Raw genomic sequence first — 16,281 nt, 5'->3', positions numbered from 1 at the left:
AACCACAAAGGATAACACACACATCTGGAAATGCAATGAACATCCTCAAAATACTGGATACTTGCACAGTCCAGTAGACATTTTTTTGTGTGTGAGAATTTCCTCTATTAGAAGTTGAACCAGTTTGATCACTTTGGTATTGCCTTCAAAACTTCTTACATTTCCTCCAACTACATTGACTGAAACTTTTCTTCTTTCCCTCTCTGTGCCAAGCCAAGCTTTTTTCTTTTTTTCAGCTGTCTTTAGTGTACTTTGTCAAAGCTTTCCTTCAATGTCTGCAGCTTCTCTAAGCCACCACTTTTTAAAATCACCATTGGTTATTTCTATGTCTGCTCCATTTAGATTATTTCAGCCATTTTATTTTTTCTCCAGTTTTCTCTAGATGCTTTATTTATGCTTTGATCACTCAGCAGCCATCTACACTTCTCTGTAGCCTTAATGATGCATTTTCCATTAAAATAACTTTATTTACAAAATAAAATTGAACAAAAAATAGTTCAATGAGCAATCAAGTCTGCATTCCTTGCATATAATTTTCTGGGGTGAAGCTCACCTACTCCTAGGCTTCACTCTCACTAAGCATCAGCAGTCTTGCTGTGCGTTCTAGCAGTACAGGAAAAGGACCAAGCATTTGTACTGGAGGTTAATCACGCAAGAGAGATTTTTTAGTTACTTTTACTTAAAAGAGACAGAAAATAATATTTTTTAAAAATTGTAATCCAAAAGAAACCAACCTCATTTTGAGAAATTTCTTTTTGCAAAATTCACCAAATAAAGATTTGCTCCTGCAAGCGATGAAACTCTTCACTCAAAAGCCACGTGGGTAAAAACATTCTGTTCATCCTACAATTATGGCAGATCCTTACCACAATGTCTGATCTAAACCTGCAGCAAAAGCTAAAAAGCTTTTATAAGGCAATGCTTGAAAATTATTAGATGCCAAAACTTTTTTTTCTTCCCTGAACCATTCCTTCTCTATACTTCTCACCCATTTTGTGCAGGTACACCCGAATCATTTGACCACATCCTGAGCTGAAAAAATTATTCAGAGAAGTAGTTATTTTTCTGCTGCATGGATTTCCCAGTCAGGTTTGTCACCTGGTCACTGAAGCTGCTGTGCATGCAGAACATGCAGCTATCAGCTAGACGGCTGAGAACTTGACAGGAGGTTCAGCGAAGTCAGTAGAAGGCTTTCCCCTGTCTTCAGTGAGTAGAGACTGCAGCTTCTGAAGCCTTTCCAGCACCCTTGCTAACCTGATGGCAGTGAGAACTTACAAAAATCTTTCTCTCCAAAATACCTGATTAGCCTGAAGACTACAAGCGATGGGGAAATGCTGCTGCAAGCTTACCCAAAATGGCCAAAGTAATGTGAAAACATTTTTTTTCCACAAAGGCATTTGTCCCTCAGCAAGTCTACTGAATTGCAGGTCAATAATGCCTCTTCCTGCATGCTTCAATACAATACAAATTGCATTAGACCTCCTATAAACTGCAGCTAAAGTCTGAATAATACAACAGTCTGGAAGTGGCTAGAGAACAACACAACAGCTATCAGTACCAGAGAGGCTGACTGTGATGTGAACACCAGTAGTCTAGAACACACGACAAAACCACTGAAACATTCATTTAGGTGAACAGACAATCCCCAGGTGGTTTCCTCCTGCCTGCAGTTGTCTCACCTAATTACCTGACCCCTGATCTATCAGCCTACCTGCATTTACACTAAGGAACTACAAAAGAAATATGAGAGAGTGTTTCAAAAACTAGTATACCTAATACTAAAAGTGAGGCTGCTTTGTCAGCTTTGCAGAGAACTATTGTGGTTGGCTGGCCTTCGATGGCAACTCCTCCAGTGTGATATAGCTGTTTTTACTCCACCATCTGAGTATCATGTGTGAAAACAGATCAGTGTAGAACAAGGTGTAGCTATAAATTTGAGGATGTGAACTTTAAAAGACCAGAAGGCTGCAACTGTTCTCATCTGAACAGCTCCTCTCTCCTGGCTGACAGATGGTTCATGAGCTGGGAGTAGAATTGGGATATAACACGACACCCCTAGATGCATAGAATTTACATTTGGTTGACTACATATTACAGAAAACTTCGTATTTCACAGCTTAATGAAAAACTAAGAAATTTCCCTTGAAATGTTTTGCTGAAATCTTTATTCCCAGTTTTAGACCAGATAAAACATGTTAGCATAGCTATAACGTGTTTTGCAGACCCTGGTGTCTGATCACAAAGGTACTGACACAGCAATAACATGCGGTGAGTTTCTTAACAGCTTGACTGGAAATGAGCCAACAGCAACAACTTCTGGCAAATTCCCAAGTCTAGCCTTGGTTAATTCCTTAGTGAAGTAGCAGCACTACAGTAGCAAACTTTTAACTTTTATATGGCCTTTCTTTTGAAACCACTTCCAAGTCAAACAGAGCATGATTTACAATTCATGTCACATTTACATTTCTAAAAACAAAAGAAGGGTGTGCTTTGTTCCCAATAAGTTTATGTACAAAACTTTAAAAAATTCCAGGAGAGTGATGCTCTTGCCTAAACTGACTACTGTTATCAGCATATGGGCCATGGTATTTCATGGTTCAGAATGTACCTCCCAAGTTACGCCTGTCCTAACTGCTAGTCTGTCTATTCATTGTAGACTACTTTTAAATGACTACACAGAGCTATCCAAATTGAGGGAAACAAAGATTTCAGCCAAGTCTTTTCTAAAATGCATTTGTTGGCCTCCAAAACGTATGTATTAGCCAGGTTAACCTGAGGAAGTTCACCATGGAAAAAAGAACCTTACCTATTGCACCACGGAAAATAACACAGCTACACGGAGGACAGATTTCTCACGTACACGTTTGACCTTGACATCATTCCAATCAATGGAAAAAGTCCTACTGAGCAGATCAAAGCAGAATCAAGTCCTAAAGGAGCCTTTCCTCCCATTATCTGGAGGAAGGGAGGCTGCCATTGGTCCTGCTAACACCCCTATAATTGCTATTAGTCTAGCAGCACAGAATAGCATTACAGGTGATACTACCTGTGTACAATGGGCTCTTTGAAAATCGTTCCCATTCTAAAGGCAGTTTAGTATGTGAAAACACACTACTAATGCTCAAAGGCAATGTTAATAATTCACAGAGAGTGAAGAAATGTTAAGTGCTAGCAAACACTCAGACAAAAATCATCCTTAAAATCAGATCAGATCTTGCACTACAGATTTTTAAACTGCAGACCATGCACATTTTTGTTTCACTCTCATACTTTACACTGTAAAGCTCAACAAGATGTGATCTAGAAATGGCTCATTTTTGCTTAGTACAGAGATTCCTAATTCATATGCGTGGAAAGAGACTTGCTATTTATGTGGGTCTTTAAGATTCTGAAAACACAGAGGAAATATTTGTTGATGTGGTAAGGATTTTTTGCCATCTTGAGAGATCTCAAATGCAACTTATTTGGACAAGACGCCAGGTCAAGATGGTCCTGTATACTCTTCTTTTGCTTATATAGTACACCCTACACAAAGTGGATTTTAATGTAGTTTTGCTGTCAGAGTGCAGCATGTAAAGGCAGTTGGAATAAATCATAATCAAGTCAAAGTTTGCTGCTGTCAGAACTTTTATTCTTTTGTAGGAGCACTTGCTAGTCTAACTCTGTAGTCAACCATAAAGCCAGAATTTAAAAAAAACAGTTCTTCCAGAAAAATACCCTTATCAAGGAACTGTGCTTGCAGTAAATATTGAGAAAATGTAATGCACGCAAGCAGGAAAAAAAAAGACACAAAACTCTATGGAACAATTTACTTTGTATTCTGAAGATACAGAGACTCCTCTGTGATACAGCTGCATTATTATTTAGAAGCTGCTGAGATCACTTTTACAGATCATCTAGTGCATCAAAAATACAGCTGGACTTCTTCCTATCAAAACTACAGTCCTAAGCACATGCCTTGGGTGTGTCACTTGAAAACCTCACAACAGCTACTTCCAACACCACCTCTAGGACTTCTTCCATGACAGGCATTGTTTCTGCTGGGACTCTTGCCACTATTGTGCTTAATTACACTTGGTGCCAGGGATGGAAAAAGTGCTCATTAAATTGAAGAGACCAGTCAAAACAATATTAATGACAAAATAACACTACCGCACTTAGACATCCATCATGATTCTGATCTCACTGACGAGAGCACGTCAAGTTTCATTCAGTTCCAAGAGTAACACTGTTAAATAGAACTACAGTGTCAGATGTAAACTTGGTATCAGTGAAACCAAAATCAGTCTCTCTGCATCTCTTTTACATCAAAATGGCAAATTCACTGCTCATACCACATACCATCTGTAAAGGAATGTAATTTAAAATGCTACTCATCTTTTTTCACATATTTCAAAAAGCTGCTTTGCTAAAAATTATTAAAAATACTGATCCACTCTTTGCACTCCCCCCAGAAAGAAAAAAAAGAAAGAAAAAAGGTTGCAGATTGTCTAAAGATACTTTGAACAACCAGCTGGGAAAAAACATAAATTACATGGAGTTACAAGATTAAATACAAATGGGAATCTGTCCAGGAAAATGATGTTCTGGGTAAAGTAAATAGGTATATATATAGACTTCAGAGCTCAGAGCTGTTTCCCAGTTTTACAGGCTGGAGATGAGTGTTTAACGTAGGCTTTCAAAACAAGATAATCTTAGAGATACAGTCAACTGCAACAAATGTACAAGTTCTTTGTTACTGCTCCAAATACTAAAAATATTACAAAAAATACAAAGCTAGTAATCTTTTGCTTCCTTTTACATAAGTGGACTAAAAAGAATGCTATTTACAAAATAGTCTTTTAAGCATTTCATTTATATGAGTAAGTGATATAACAGCTGGTATCCTGAAAGATCTCAAAGTACTTCCCAATTCTGGGAAAACTGCAAAGTACCTGAGAGAGAGCACATACACACCTCTGTTTCACATCATGCCACTATTTTCTTTTTAGCCAAGTCTTTCCCAGATGGATTAAAGAATTTGACATCCACAGAGTTTAATCTCCTGACCTCCTTCAAACCAGTCCTTCCGCTGTGAGGAACTGATTGAGCAGAAAGCACAGTGTCCTGACCCTACAAATCCTGTGACTAGTAACATCCAGACCCATGGAAAATTATCTATTCAACACTGACTATTTGTTTTAAGAAAGCTTTTTTAAAAAATATTTAAAACTTTGGGATAATATGAAATAAAGACTTAGAAACATAAACATTTAGAAATATAAACAACAATAAATGTTACTAAAAGCCACTTTCTGAATAAACACTTACTAATGTTAAGAGGAATGATGGGTTAAAAAATATCTATCGTCCTTTCACCACTAATGGCTTTTTCAAAATCCCTTTCTGACATCTATGTACTTTTAACTCATATTTTTTTCTTATGAGATTGATTGAACAGATTAATTCTCCATCTTCAGCACTGAGTAAATCCACAAAGTACTCAAGAGGCAGCAATAAAAAAAACAACAAAAAAACACCCAGTTTTCATGGCTTTTCACAGACCAATGCAATTATATTACGCCTGAACATATTTTGTTTTTTAATCAGGTCCCACACAAACCAAAATAAATAATGACCTTCAACCTAAAACTGTAGTCAACAGTCTATTTTTTCCTCAGTGTTCATGTTGAGAAGATGATTAAGATAATTAACACAGCATGCTTGTAACATCTTTGAGCAAGATGGAACCAGTAACTTTAGATAAACTGTAAAGCTCTTATAATAAATTCTTTCTTTAATAATAAAGTTCTTATAATAAATTCTTGTTCTTTATAATAAATTAGTTCTGGGCTGGGAAAGGGAAATACAGAGCAAGCTCCCAACAGTTCAGTAAAGCACAAGAGATGATTCACATGGGACTGATCATCAAACAACATGTAATTATACCTGTTTTTGTAGTACAATCCATAACCCACCCAGGCACCTGGGCCTTTTCTACAGACCATAGGAAGAGAAGCCTATAAGAAGGAATAAGCAAGCCAGCAATCTGACAGGAGAAATACTGAAGGCATTAAGACATTCAAAGGAAATTCAAAGTCCTAGGCATATCCAAACCTAGACTCAGGTGTCTAAAAGGAGTTTGACACCAAGCTTCTTTGCAAATCAGGCCTTGTTGAAAAATACCACAAATAACCAGAAGGACTCTCCAGCGCTTCAGCTACTCATGATGCCTAACTGAAATGCCACGCCTAAGATTTTGCACAGATCTTTGATTCTTATCACCTATTTACTTCATATTTTTATTGCCCAAGCCACACTGTGGTTAAGTAGACGTGATAGACACACACACACACGAACACACAATATATACACACAAATACATATTCATATGCGTATGAATATATACACACACACACGCAGATATATTTCCTCCAAATACTTTATATTTTAAGCTGATGATTATCCATCTTCTCTCATATCAAAAGTGACACTGCTACAACTGTAGACAGATTGGTACAGACTATGGAACTGTTTTACATGCTTTCTAAAAGGTTTCCTGATATGTGGAAACTACAGTCAGGGGAAATCTAACTTAGAGAATGTGAAATCTTCCACAATGTGTATGAAGAAATAAAAACAGTGTCTTATAAAGAGCAACAAGCGTTTGATGAACCTTTTTTTTCCTGTGCAAGCGGCACACACAGACATGCATACTACCCATAGCAGTGAAATTTGCTCCAAATCACATTTCCCTGCCCATCCCTGGGCCTGCATGAACCTACCAATCACATCTATGTGCCCACAGAGCCCAATTCTTTTCCCCAAGGTTACTGCTTCCTTCAGTACTGAGGATAGAGTCTACTCAGTTAATGTGCAACTATTCAATATTTTATTTTATCCCATTGCTCAATATATAACCTCAGGCCTCATGTAGTTTTCAAACCCAGCTCTGAAGACAGAATTACCCCTCTCTAATAAGCCTTTCTGTGGAACTGCTCCCTATAATATACTTGCATGGACAAGCATTAATTAGTTCTCTCTTAATTAGCTAGTCAGGCTAACTATACCTTTTCCATTTTAAACTGACAACACAGCCAAGCTCAAGAAATAATCTGAGTGCGCATGTAATGATAATATAATGTATCATATGTAACAATACAGGGCCAAAAGGCTTCATTGACTTTGGGTGCAATTTGAGACATGTGGACCTATTTTTTCAAGGTATTTAGCACTTTTTATGCTCAAAACACAGATCCCATGGACTTGACTTGCTACCAGACAATCAGACCTACAAGCCACCTTAATTCCAGCATCTCTAAAGCCTTAAGAATTTACTGCTGTAACCTGTAACAAGTCTTTCAATACAACTTCTCTGCATAATTTCCTACAAAACAGCAAACTGTAGCACAGTTTAAATTACCACTACCTTGAATCATTTTGCTGGGCAGCAGTAATAGGTCAAAACTTTGATTTTTCACAGGATTTGTCAACAATAACAAATTGTGCTTTTCCATAGAAGCGGAGAAAACTATCTTTGACAGGGTAACATTCTGAACTGAGTATACAGACACAAGACTAATGCATGTATTTTGTAGACAGAAAAAAGACTTTTTATTATTTAAGAAGCATAAAAGCAGACAGTTTTTGCTATGGTAGAAATTCCCAGGAAACAATGTGAGTTCAAAACAAACTTGACTCTTTTCCCTGTAAAAAACTAATACATATTCTTAAAGGCATAGTTGATTAGAGTTTCTACTGTTTTATTTAATTCTGTATTATTTACTATTTTGGAATATAACTGCAAATGCAGGAAATTAATCAGAATGTTACATCCTTCCAGAGAGTTTGGAAATATCTAAATTCCACTGAATGTCAATGGAGGACATTTTAACAACATAAATGAATTATCTTTGACTTAATCAGCTAATCTGCAACAACACTGATGTACCTAAGTGCTAGGAATGCCTTTGGAAACTTATCCCCCAGAATGTATATTCTTAAATCACCTACATTTTACTGAAAAAGCCTACACTGAGTAACTGAAGTCTAACCTATGCTAATCTTTACCGATATGAAGTAGAAGTTGCTGTGTGTCTGTATAGTTTTCTAACGGAAATAATAGCCCTACAGTTCACTTCCCCAAACCGTACAGGCTTTTCTACCACTTCAGCTGAAACCAATCTTAAGCGGAGGAAAGAAGCATTCCACTTACATTGTATCAGCATAATTATCCAGCCCTCAGTGTTTCATCATTCTAACCATAACAAGGCAGTTACAGAAGCCAAACTCTGATGAGTGAACTAACCTAGAGGCTTGGTAGGTGACACTGTGCAAAGTCTGAGGGAGGACAACTAAAATTTCCTTCAAAATTTTCCTTCAAAGGGCAAGCAGTTGAGTTTTGCTCTCCTGTTGTGCACACTTCCAATCACTGGGTCCATGTATATTTTTCTCATGCTACCCAGCACATCCTACTGTAAAGCCCAGGAATCGAAAGGGAGAAATCTTTGATCCAGGATCTGCGCATCATCCTCTTCTCACTTCTTTCCAGTGGAAACCAGAACAGTAAGAGTGTGACTGTGCACAATGAAGTCTCATGCTGACACACAAGAACATGACCAGAGTGGGCACGACAACCCTAGGGCTGAGAAGAGCTTACTGGTCCTGCTGTTTAGTTTCAGTAAGGAGATGACCAGCGACAACTGTGCCTGTTAAGCAATGGGACAGCCTGGACATGGGGGTAACTTGGAAGCAGTTTGCAAGGAACATCAAGGTAGGATTTGCTATGCAAAGAGCTCAAGAGTCAGTGGATACGGCAGAATGACAGTGGGATTGGGGAAGCAACTACTTGATTTCCTGAAAAATGCACTAGGAAAATGGCATCATTTATGTCAACATTCACCTACACAAGGTTGTGGCAACCTACTACTGCCACCATCCACCCTTTCAGTAGATGAAGGAAATACTCCTTGAATCCAAGTGACAGAGGACTATCCAATGGATCCGGAGGATCCCATCCTAACGATAACAATGAACGTGCTAATATGGTTGTCACAGGCTAAAAACTTCCTTTTGTAGTAAGATTATTTTAATTAGAAAATTACATGCCAGAATCATACTATAATTAAAAGATTGAGTGCTCAACAGTCAGGAAAGACCAGCATTATGATTAGTTATGCAAAATAATTTCATTCTTCTCATCCTCTTCTTCCTGTTTATCCTGCCTTCCTTCACCCTACTCTCTAAGGGACTTCAATAACACAACCCCTTTTTCCTTCCCTTCTTTCCATTCATTCATGTGGCCTTCATTCAGTGAATGCATTTGTCTACTCAGAGCTGCCTGCAAGACCCAAGATTTGTCCTAAGGACAGAGGGGATGAAGTTGAGGCTCTGGGCTGCATGGGTAAGGCCATTCGGGGATAACCTGGAGAATGAAATTTTCTTTCTTCTGCCAACCATTAAGAAATGGTTTGACTTCTTTAGGTGTTTGTTTTTTGTAGGCACAGAGTTTTCAGCTCCTGGTTTATGCTCATCAGACCACATATATTTTGAGGGGGATCTCTGTCATAGAAACAGAAGGAAGAGGGAGATTGCAGCTGAATAACTGTGTCATTTCATCTCCCCAAACCAGATCTTTCACACACCTTTATATGGGGAAAATACTAATTTATTCCACAATCTGGTGATGAAGCATTTTCATGTGTTTTTTAAATAAGACATTCAAGTTCTCAGTCCTTTTCTTGGCAACATATTTCAAAGGGACAAAGTTTGAGCATCTAACCTGGTCTAAATTCAGATTTAGGAGCCAAAGGGAAAACCCTGTATTCATTTAACCATAATCAAACTCAGAGACAAACTGCTGGGAAACACAGGATAAATTATGCACATATCCGCTGCTCGTAACTTTGCCCTAGCTCCCATGTATGGTCCTGAAGCTGTGCTTACTGTTTCAGGAAGACATTCCTGGTAATACTTCAGCTCATTAAGCAATTATACCTTTAGAGCTGCTGAATGGAGTGCTCAGGATTTCACATGTACTGGCTGTGCAGCTCAGCTAGATGTGATAACCATTGCAGAACAGCTCACATTTTACCGTCATAGAGGCACCTCTTAAAAATGTAGCCACACACCTATTTAAATATATTTACCACAAGAACATCTCTTGAACATACGAGACAGAACTTTACAAGCCTTCCTTGTCGGTTTTCTTTTTTGTTTGGTATGTGGGTGACTGTTTTGTCTTGGCTAGGTACCTACACAGTAGTTTCATGAACACCACTTACTATCAGGTTCACACATTACTGCATCACCCAGCAGTACAAATTTGATCTTGATCAGACATGAGCACACAACTGCATGTATGTGAAAGTGGTCAGGGCCCAGAATTTTTTGTTTATATTAGCTAGTGTTTATGTTGACTGCAGGAGAATTAAAGATATGTAACACCACAGGAATCCTGAGAACCATCTTTTCAAGCCAGAGTAACCGTCTACATGTAACAATGACAAAATAAGGGATTTGAGAGAGGTTCTTTCTTAAAGAAGCGAAGCAACAAATCAAAAGCACCTTCTCCTGCAAAAATGTGGTAACAGTTCTAAATAACAGTTCATTTAGCAAGAAAATGTCTGCTTGCAAGGTTAGCAGAGAGTTGATCAAAGCAGCCTGTCTCCACGTATTCCAGGTCCTACATCTCTCCTTCCCAGGGCTGAGAGAGTAAACTGAGAAGTGCAACATACAGCTTACAACTGTCAGTAAGCAAAAGAAATTATTATGTTCAATCATCCTTACTTTCCACTAAGGCAAATCTGCTACTGTAGTATTCAGCAATTGCAGAGGGATTCTCCCAGGTAGCTCTCACTTCCCTCCCTCAACTATCCTAGCTGTATCATTCTAATGCTATAATAAAGTAGTAGGGCTTCAGAATGAAGAAATTGTCCATCAGCCCAAGTTCTCAATTCTATGAGCGGTCACCAGAGAAAAACTAAGCAGAAAAACTTTCAGGGCTTTGATGCTGAGAAAATTGAATAAAAACTGATGATAAAATCAAGATTACTTTTCATCAGTCATATGCCAGCTGTCTTCATCTTATTTTGAAGTCAACCTCTTTGGATGAGTTCAGGCTCCAAACTGTTCTTGTTTTTTATGCTCTTCAGTTCTAGTTCTTTAGCAAAACCAAACCATACTTCCACTGAGTCATCAAAATTGATATTCACTCAAATCTCACAGCATATACTGTAATTTTTCCATGAGCTTAGTGCCTCCCTGTAAAATCATCTCCTTTATAAAGAAATGTGCTTTGTTTAGTTATGCACTGTTTTATAAATGGATGAAAACATGGAGACTAACTTTCCCAAGAATTCTGTCTGTGACATTTAGAAACAAAATCAATACACATCTTTTTCAGACTGATGATGGTTTCACAAAAGTGTTAAAAAGTTAATGAAATACCAGACACAGAGACTTGAAATTTTTATTCTGACTATAAATTAATAATAAATGATGCCAATGAAAACAGCACTCTCCCAAGTGTATCAAATTCAGCTATTTAGCCTCCAAACTCCACAGTTAAGAATTTCATTCAATGTCACTTTTGATTGAAGAAGCCACAGAAGACAAGTTTTTGTACTTCAGAAGGAACAAATGCTTTCAATCCAGTATTTAACTTTTCCGATCTATTTCAAAGAGTGGCCTGTCTTCAAAACTTCAGTTTTTCCAGTTGCATGTTTTCCTATCACCGCTACCAACGTTAAGCATAAATTCACCCACTGGCATTTAAGAATCACTCAGCAAGTACAACCCACCACTCTGCAATACTGATTCATAGCTACTGCAGTGACTTTGGGAAGAACAAAATAGCAGATCAGCTCAACATGGAAAAAAGAAAGGATTCAAAGATAAACTTAAGACATCTAATTTTGTACTGATTCCTGCTACCAGAGGCCTTTCTGCTTCACAGAAATGCTTAAATTCTTGCAAATTCAGTCATACTAACTGTGCAAAGTTCCTTTCATGTCTTTTTTTTTAAAACAGATTGTTGACTCCAATAATTACCCATGTCTTCAGTCATCAGTGATTCAATCCAGCATGCCTCAAAATTAGTCTATATCTTCCTAATGTTTCCTAAATGATTAACAGTTTTAACAAAAACTTTGCAAGAAGTCTGTATTTGCTTATATCGAGTAAAACATTTAACGTCTTCCATGACCTCTTTACGGTAAGTATACCACAGGAACTTACTGAACCTAAAACAAGAAGCAGTTAGTGGCTACCAGGGGACCTTCTAACATCTCCTAAACCAGCACATTCACTCTAATCTGCTCCAATGAGATATATAGGTGTTCATTTGCTGGTTTCTAAACTCTGGGGTATATTAGCTTTTAAGATGAATCCTGTTGAATAAATACTGGGTTGCAAACACCTTTTGCATAAGGAGCTATGGCTGCTGTTGCATATACATTGGCTTTCTCACAGATCATGTTCCATTCTTCTGTTCAGGTGGTGTTATGATATAGTTTCCTTCCAGTCAGCCATCTTCTCTCTGAGCTGATAAGTACAATCTAACTGTCCGACTGCTACAAGACAGAGAGCAATGTTTCTCAGACGAAAGACAGAATCTGGATGTAGCAGCTTCCTGCATTTTCTAAGCACAACTGACATTCAGATTCATATCTTTCTATCTTTCTATTAATTTCCCCAAAATGTTAAATGAGTAAAACTCCTCATATGCTTCAGAAGATCTTCATTATTCTATCATGTGTGTAATATTTTAAAAATAGGATGCATCAGGAATTACGACTAGGTTCTGACAGTCTTCAGCATGCTCTTGTATTAGAGCAGCAGACCTTGTATCTTCTCAGATGGATTTGTCTCAGGTTCAAGCTCTGTTCAGTGGGTAATTTGGGCAAAAGGGCCCATAACAATCAAAAGCATTTTGGTAAGGGATGACATGCTAAGGAATGGTGAACAGTCTTTAATATATTTACATGTTTTATTATGATTTTCATGAGAAATGATTAATGTCTCACCAATTTTTTTTTTGACCAAGTCTAACTTACACGTGTCAAATAAAATCAGTATCAGGTCATAAGAATTTAAAATAGATTGGTGCATTTAGGCAAAGTATGCAAGAAAAATAAATGTATACAACTCTCACTTAACTTACAGTCCAAAATTGTATGACATTCACTAAAGACTCATCTATGGAATCTGTAAAACAGCATTAACAAAGTATAATCCACAGACTAACTGTTACAGATTGCTGGGATAGTGACTATCCACAGAACCAGAACCGTGGACTCTCCATCCTTGGAGGTTTTAAAGGCTCAGCTAGACGAAGCCAAAGCTGAGACCTGATATAGTGTTCATAACAGTCCTGGCTGGAGCAAAGATTGACTAGATGACCTCCAGAGGTCCCTTCCAACCAGCATTTCTATGATTTTCTGATTTCACGGTACTGTACAAGATTATCACCTTTTTAAGGAATGGATTCATGAAAGAATATGTCATGGTCACAGAAATCTCACAGTGAAAAGCAGTCCTTTGGCTCCAAAATTGTGTTAGGACTACAGCAACACAGCTACATTGATATATTATTAAAATTGGACCAAAGTAAGTGAGAGAGAGGAATATGGGGGAAGGTGTCCAGTTGAAAGATTACTTTCTCCAGATTGGATAACTTCTCACTTAAAACATACTGTACCTACAGATCACATTCAGTCACCTGTTTTTCAAAGGTTTCTTCTAACTATATAGTTACTTGAAGCCTTATAAAGTAAGCTTACAACTCCATAAGCATTTATGCCTTTTAAAAAATATTTCTATATGCAGTGCCTTTTTTAATTTCAAGCTAAGTGTACAGATATACATACATAGAAAAAAAAACTTATGTTAGTTTTACATAGAGTTTATTAGGCAAAAACTATACTTCCATTCCTTCAGGAAAGTACAGAGACGTAGCTGTTGCATCCATCAACTAGGGGCGTGACTCTAGGAGGACTTCTGTGGTTTCTGGGACGCTCTGCCTGCTCATCACTTCTGCCATATACTTTGCATATTCGAGGGAACGGCAGGGACCTATTTATCTCTGTTGCGACTCCAAAAGATGAGTAAAGACTGAACAAGGCAAGCCGGCTGCCACGTTAAGACGGGCCCCAAGCACCAAAAGGCAAAGAGCCATACGTGCAGCTGAAAGACCTCTGCCAGCCGCTGGCAGAAAGCACGTTTAGGGACCTGCCGTTATCAAAAAGCCGGGGCGGGCAGGAAACCGGGCCCCACAGGGCCGCAGCTGTCCGGCCCGGCGCCCCCGGGGGCGGAAGTGTGTGGGGGGGGGGAGCCGCGACGACGACGACACTTACTTGATGTCCTCCCAGACGGCAGGGCCGTAGTTGCGGATGACGAGCAGCTCCAGGGCGTGATTGACGAAGCCGTACTGCGGGCGGGGAGAGGCGGCGGCACGGTCAGGCACCCGGCCGGCAGCGCCTTCCACCGCCCCCTACCCCGGCCCGACCGGCCGCCCCGCAACACCGACCGGAAAAAAACGGCCGGGGCCCGGCTCCCCCCTCCCGGCTGCCTCCCTCCGGACCCGGCCCATCCCCGCCAAGCGGCTCCAGCCTCCCTGCTCCCTCCCCGCACAGAGGCGCGCCGGCGGGCCGCGGCCCGGGAGGCAGCCCGTGGCGCTCACCATGGTGCCGCCGCCCCGCGCCCACCGCCGCCGCGGAGCAGAAAAGCGGCCGCTGCCGCCGCGCCACCTCCCCCCACCGCCGCCGCCGCGAGTGGCGTCCGCCGGCAGCCAATGGCGGGCGCGGCCGCCGCGCCGGCAGCCAATCAGGGCCGGAGGCGGGACTGCGGGGGCCGGTGGGGCTGCGGCGGCGCGGCGGGGGCTGGGCGCGAGGCGGGGTGCGCGAGGCTCCGCGTAACGGCCGCGGGCCCACGCGCGTTGGGCAGCCCGGCGGTTGGCGGCTGGCGGCGGGGGCCGCCGGCGGTTGGCGCCGCCGCCCTGGCAGCCAGGTGGGTTACCTGGGCGCCCTGCCTGGTGTGCGGTGGGGCCGGTGCGGGAGGCAACGCTTGCCGCCGCCGCCGCCGCAGCAGCCGGGGGGGGGGTGGGAGAGGGCGAGAGGGACGGGCCGGGGCTGGGCCCGGTCCAGGGTGGGGGAGGGGAAGCGGGGGCTCTAAACCCCCCTCCCCCCCCCCCAGCTGAGCTTGGCCCCGTGTTACAGAAAGCGGCGTTAACTGCGGGTCTCGGGAGCACCTGCCTCGCTCTGACGCTTCCCCGATGTCGTCGTCAGCAGGGAGCCGCCCGCGCCTCCGCCTCGGCGTGCCCTGCGCAGCAGCAGGGCTTCTTCCCCCGGTGCTGCGGGGCCAGCTGCAGACACTGGCATCCGCCCGACACCGACGCCGCCGCGGCCGAGCTGGGTGCCCGTGGCTAGGTAGGTCGGCCCGGGCAGCGGCGCGCTGCTGTCGGCGCCCTGGTGCCTTGGCAGGGACAGAAATGCTGATGCATACCCATGTGCGACCAGTTAGCTCTTAGGAAGAGAAATGTCCCCCTAGAAAGTGAAGAATCTGAAGGCCACACTGATAACAGAGGTATCTGCCTCTGTGCATCGATTTTTAAAAGAGAAATGGAATGAAAGCTGGCATAATAATAAATGTTTTATCTCTATATATATATATATTTTTTTTTGCATTGGCAGGTCATTTTCAGTAGCCAATGTAAAAGAAACACTGCATCATAGCAGTAACCTACTGAGAAAGGATTGTCAAGGATTTCTCCAAGTAAGGCACAACCTTTGCAACAGGAGTTTTGAATAAGAGGGCTGGGGACAACATGCCAAGGACAGTTCAGAAATAACACTCTGTCATCATTTGTGATAATGTACATGAAATAAAAAAGATAATGTGGCACACCAAAAACCCATTTAGTTTAAACCCCTTTGCACTGCTTAAAGACCTCGCCTCAGTATGAAATTAAAATCATAAGGAATGTAGTACTTTTTTTGCTCACTCAAGAATAATTAAAATACATTCTAGAGATAATGAAATTATCTAGGGATTTATAGGACCAATATTTGCTGGCCTACTACAGTAGTGATTCTTGAGCAAAGATTTCGTTACACAGAAGTCACTAGAGCTGTAGATGCTAATGGATCCAGATTTTCACTTCCTATCTTTTTCTAGGTTTAAGAAAACTTATAACAGGTCAGATCTTAGTAAGATATAGCAACACTTACACCCAGAGACAAGATACGTGCACTTTCAATACTGTTATCATCACATACATTGTATAAACAACAGGACCAATCGCTG

At 40.9% G+C, this 16,281-nt stretch overlaps 1 protein-coding gene across 4 annotated transcripts in view; it reads right to left on the bottom strand.

Annotated features, from left to right (window-relative positions):
- The window catches only part of GUCY1B1 (guanylate cyclase 1 soluble subunit beta 1), a 45,549-nt gene extending 30,767 nt beyond the window's left edge, over positions 1-14,782 (bottom strand). The window contains exons 1-2 of one of the 4 annotated variants that reach the window (XM_064510880.1): positions 14,660-14,750; positions 14,334-14,407 (exon numbers count right to left, since the gene is read on the bottom strand). In XM_064510880.1, coding sequence (XP_064366950.1) covers positions 14,334-14,407; positions 14,660-14,662 — 77 coding nt within the window. In that variant the 5' untranslated portion in view covers positions 14,663-14,750. Of the gene's footprint in view, positions 1-14,333; positions 14,408-14,659 lie in introns of all 4 variants that reach the window. The other 3 variants (XM_064510881.1, XM_064510884.1, XM_064510882.1) reach the window with 3 other exon arrangements.
- Between the last annotated feature and the right edge of the window lie 1,499 nt (positions 14,783-16,281).

The sequence above is a fragment of the Dromaius novaehollandiae genome, chromosome 4 (assembly GCF_036370855.1).
Source record: "Dromaius novaehollandiae isolate bDroNov1 chromosome 4, bDroNov1.hap1, whole genome shotgun sequence".
Lineage (NCBI taxonomy): Eukaryota > Metazoa > Chordata > Aves > Casuariiformes > Dromaiidae > Dromaius > Dromaius novaehollandiae.
Note: the sequence above shows the minus strand (reverse complement) of the source record. Positions and strands in the feature narration are given on the sequence as shown.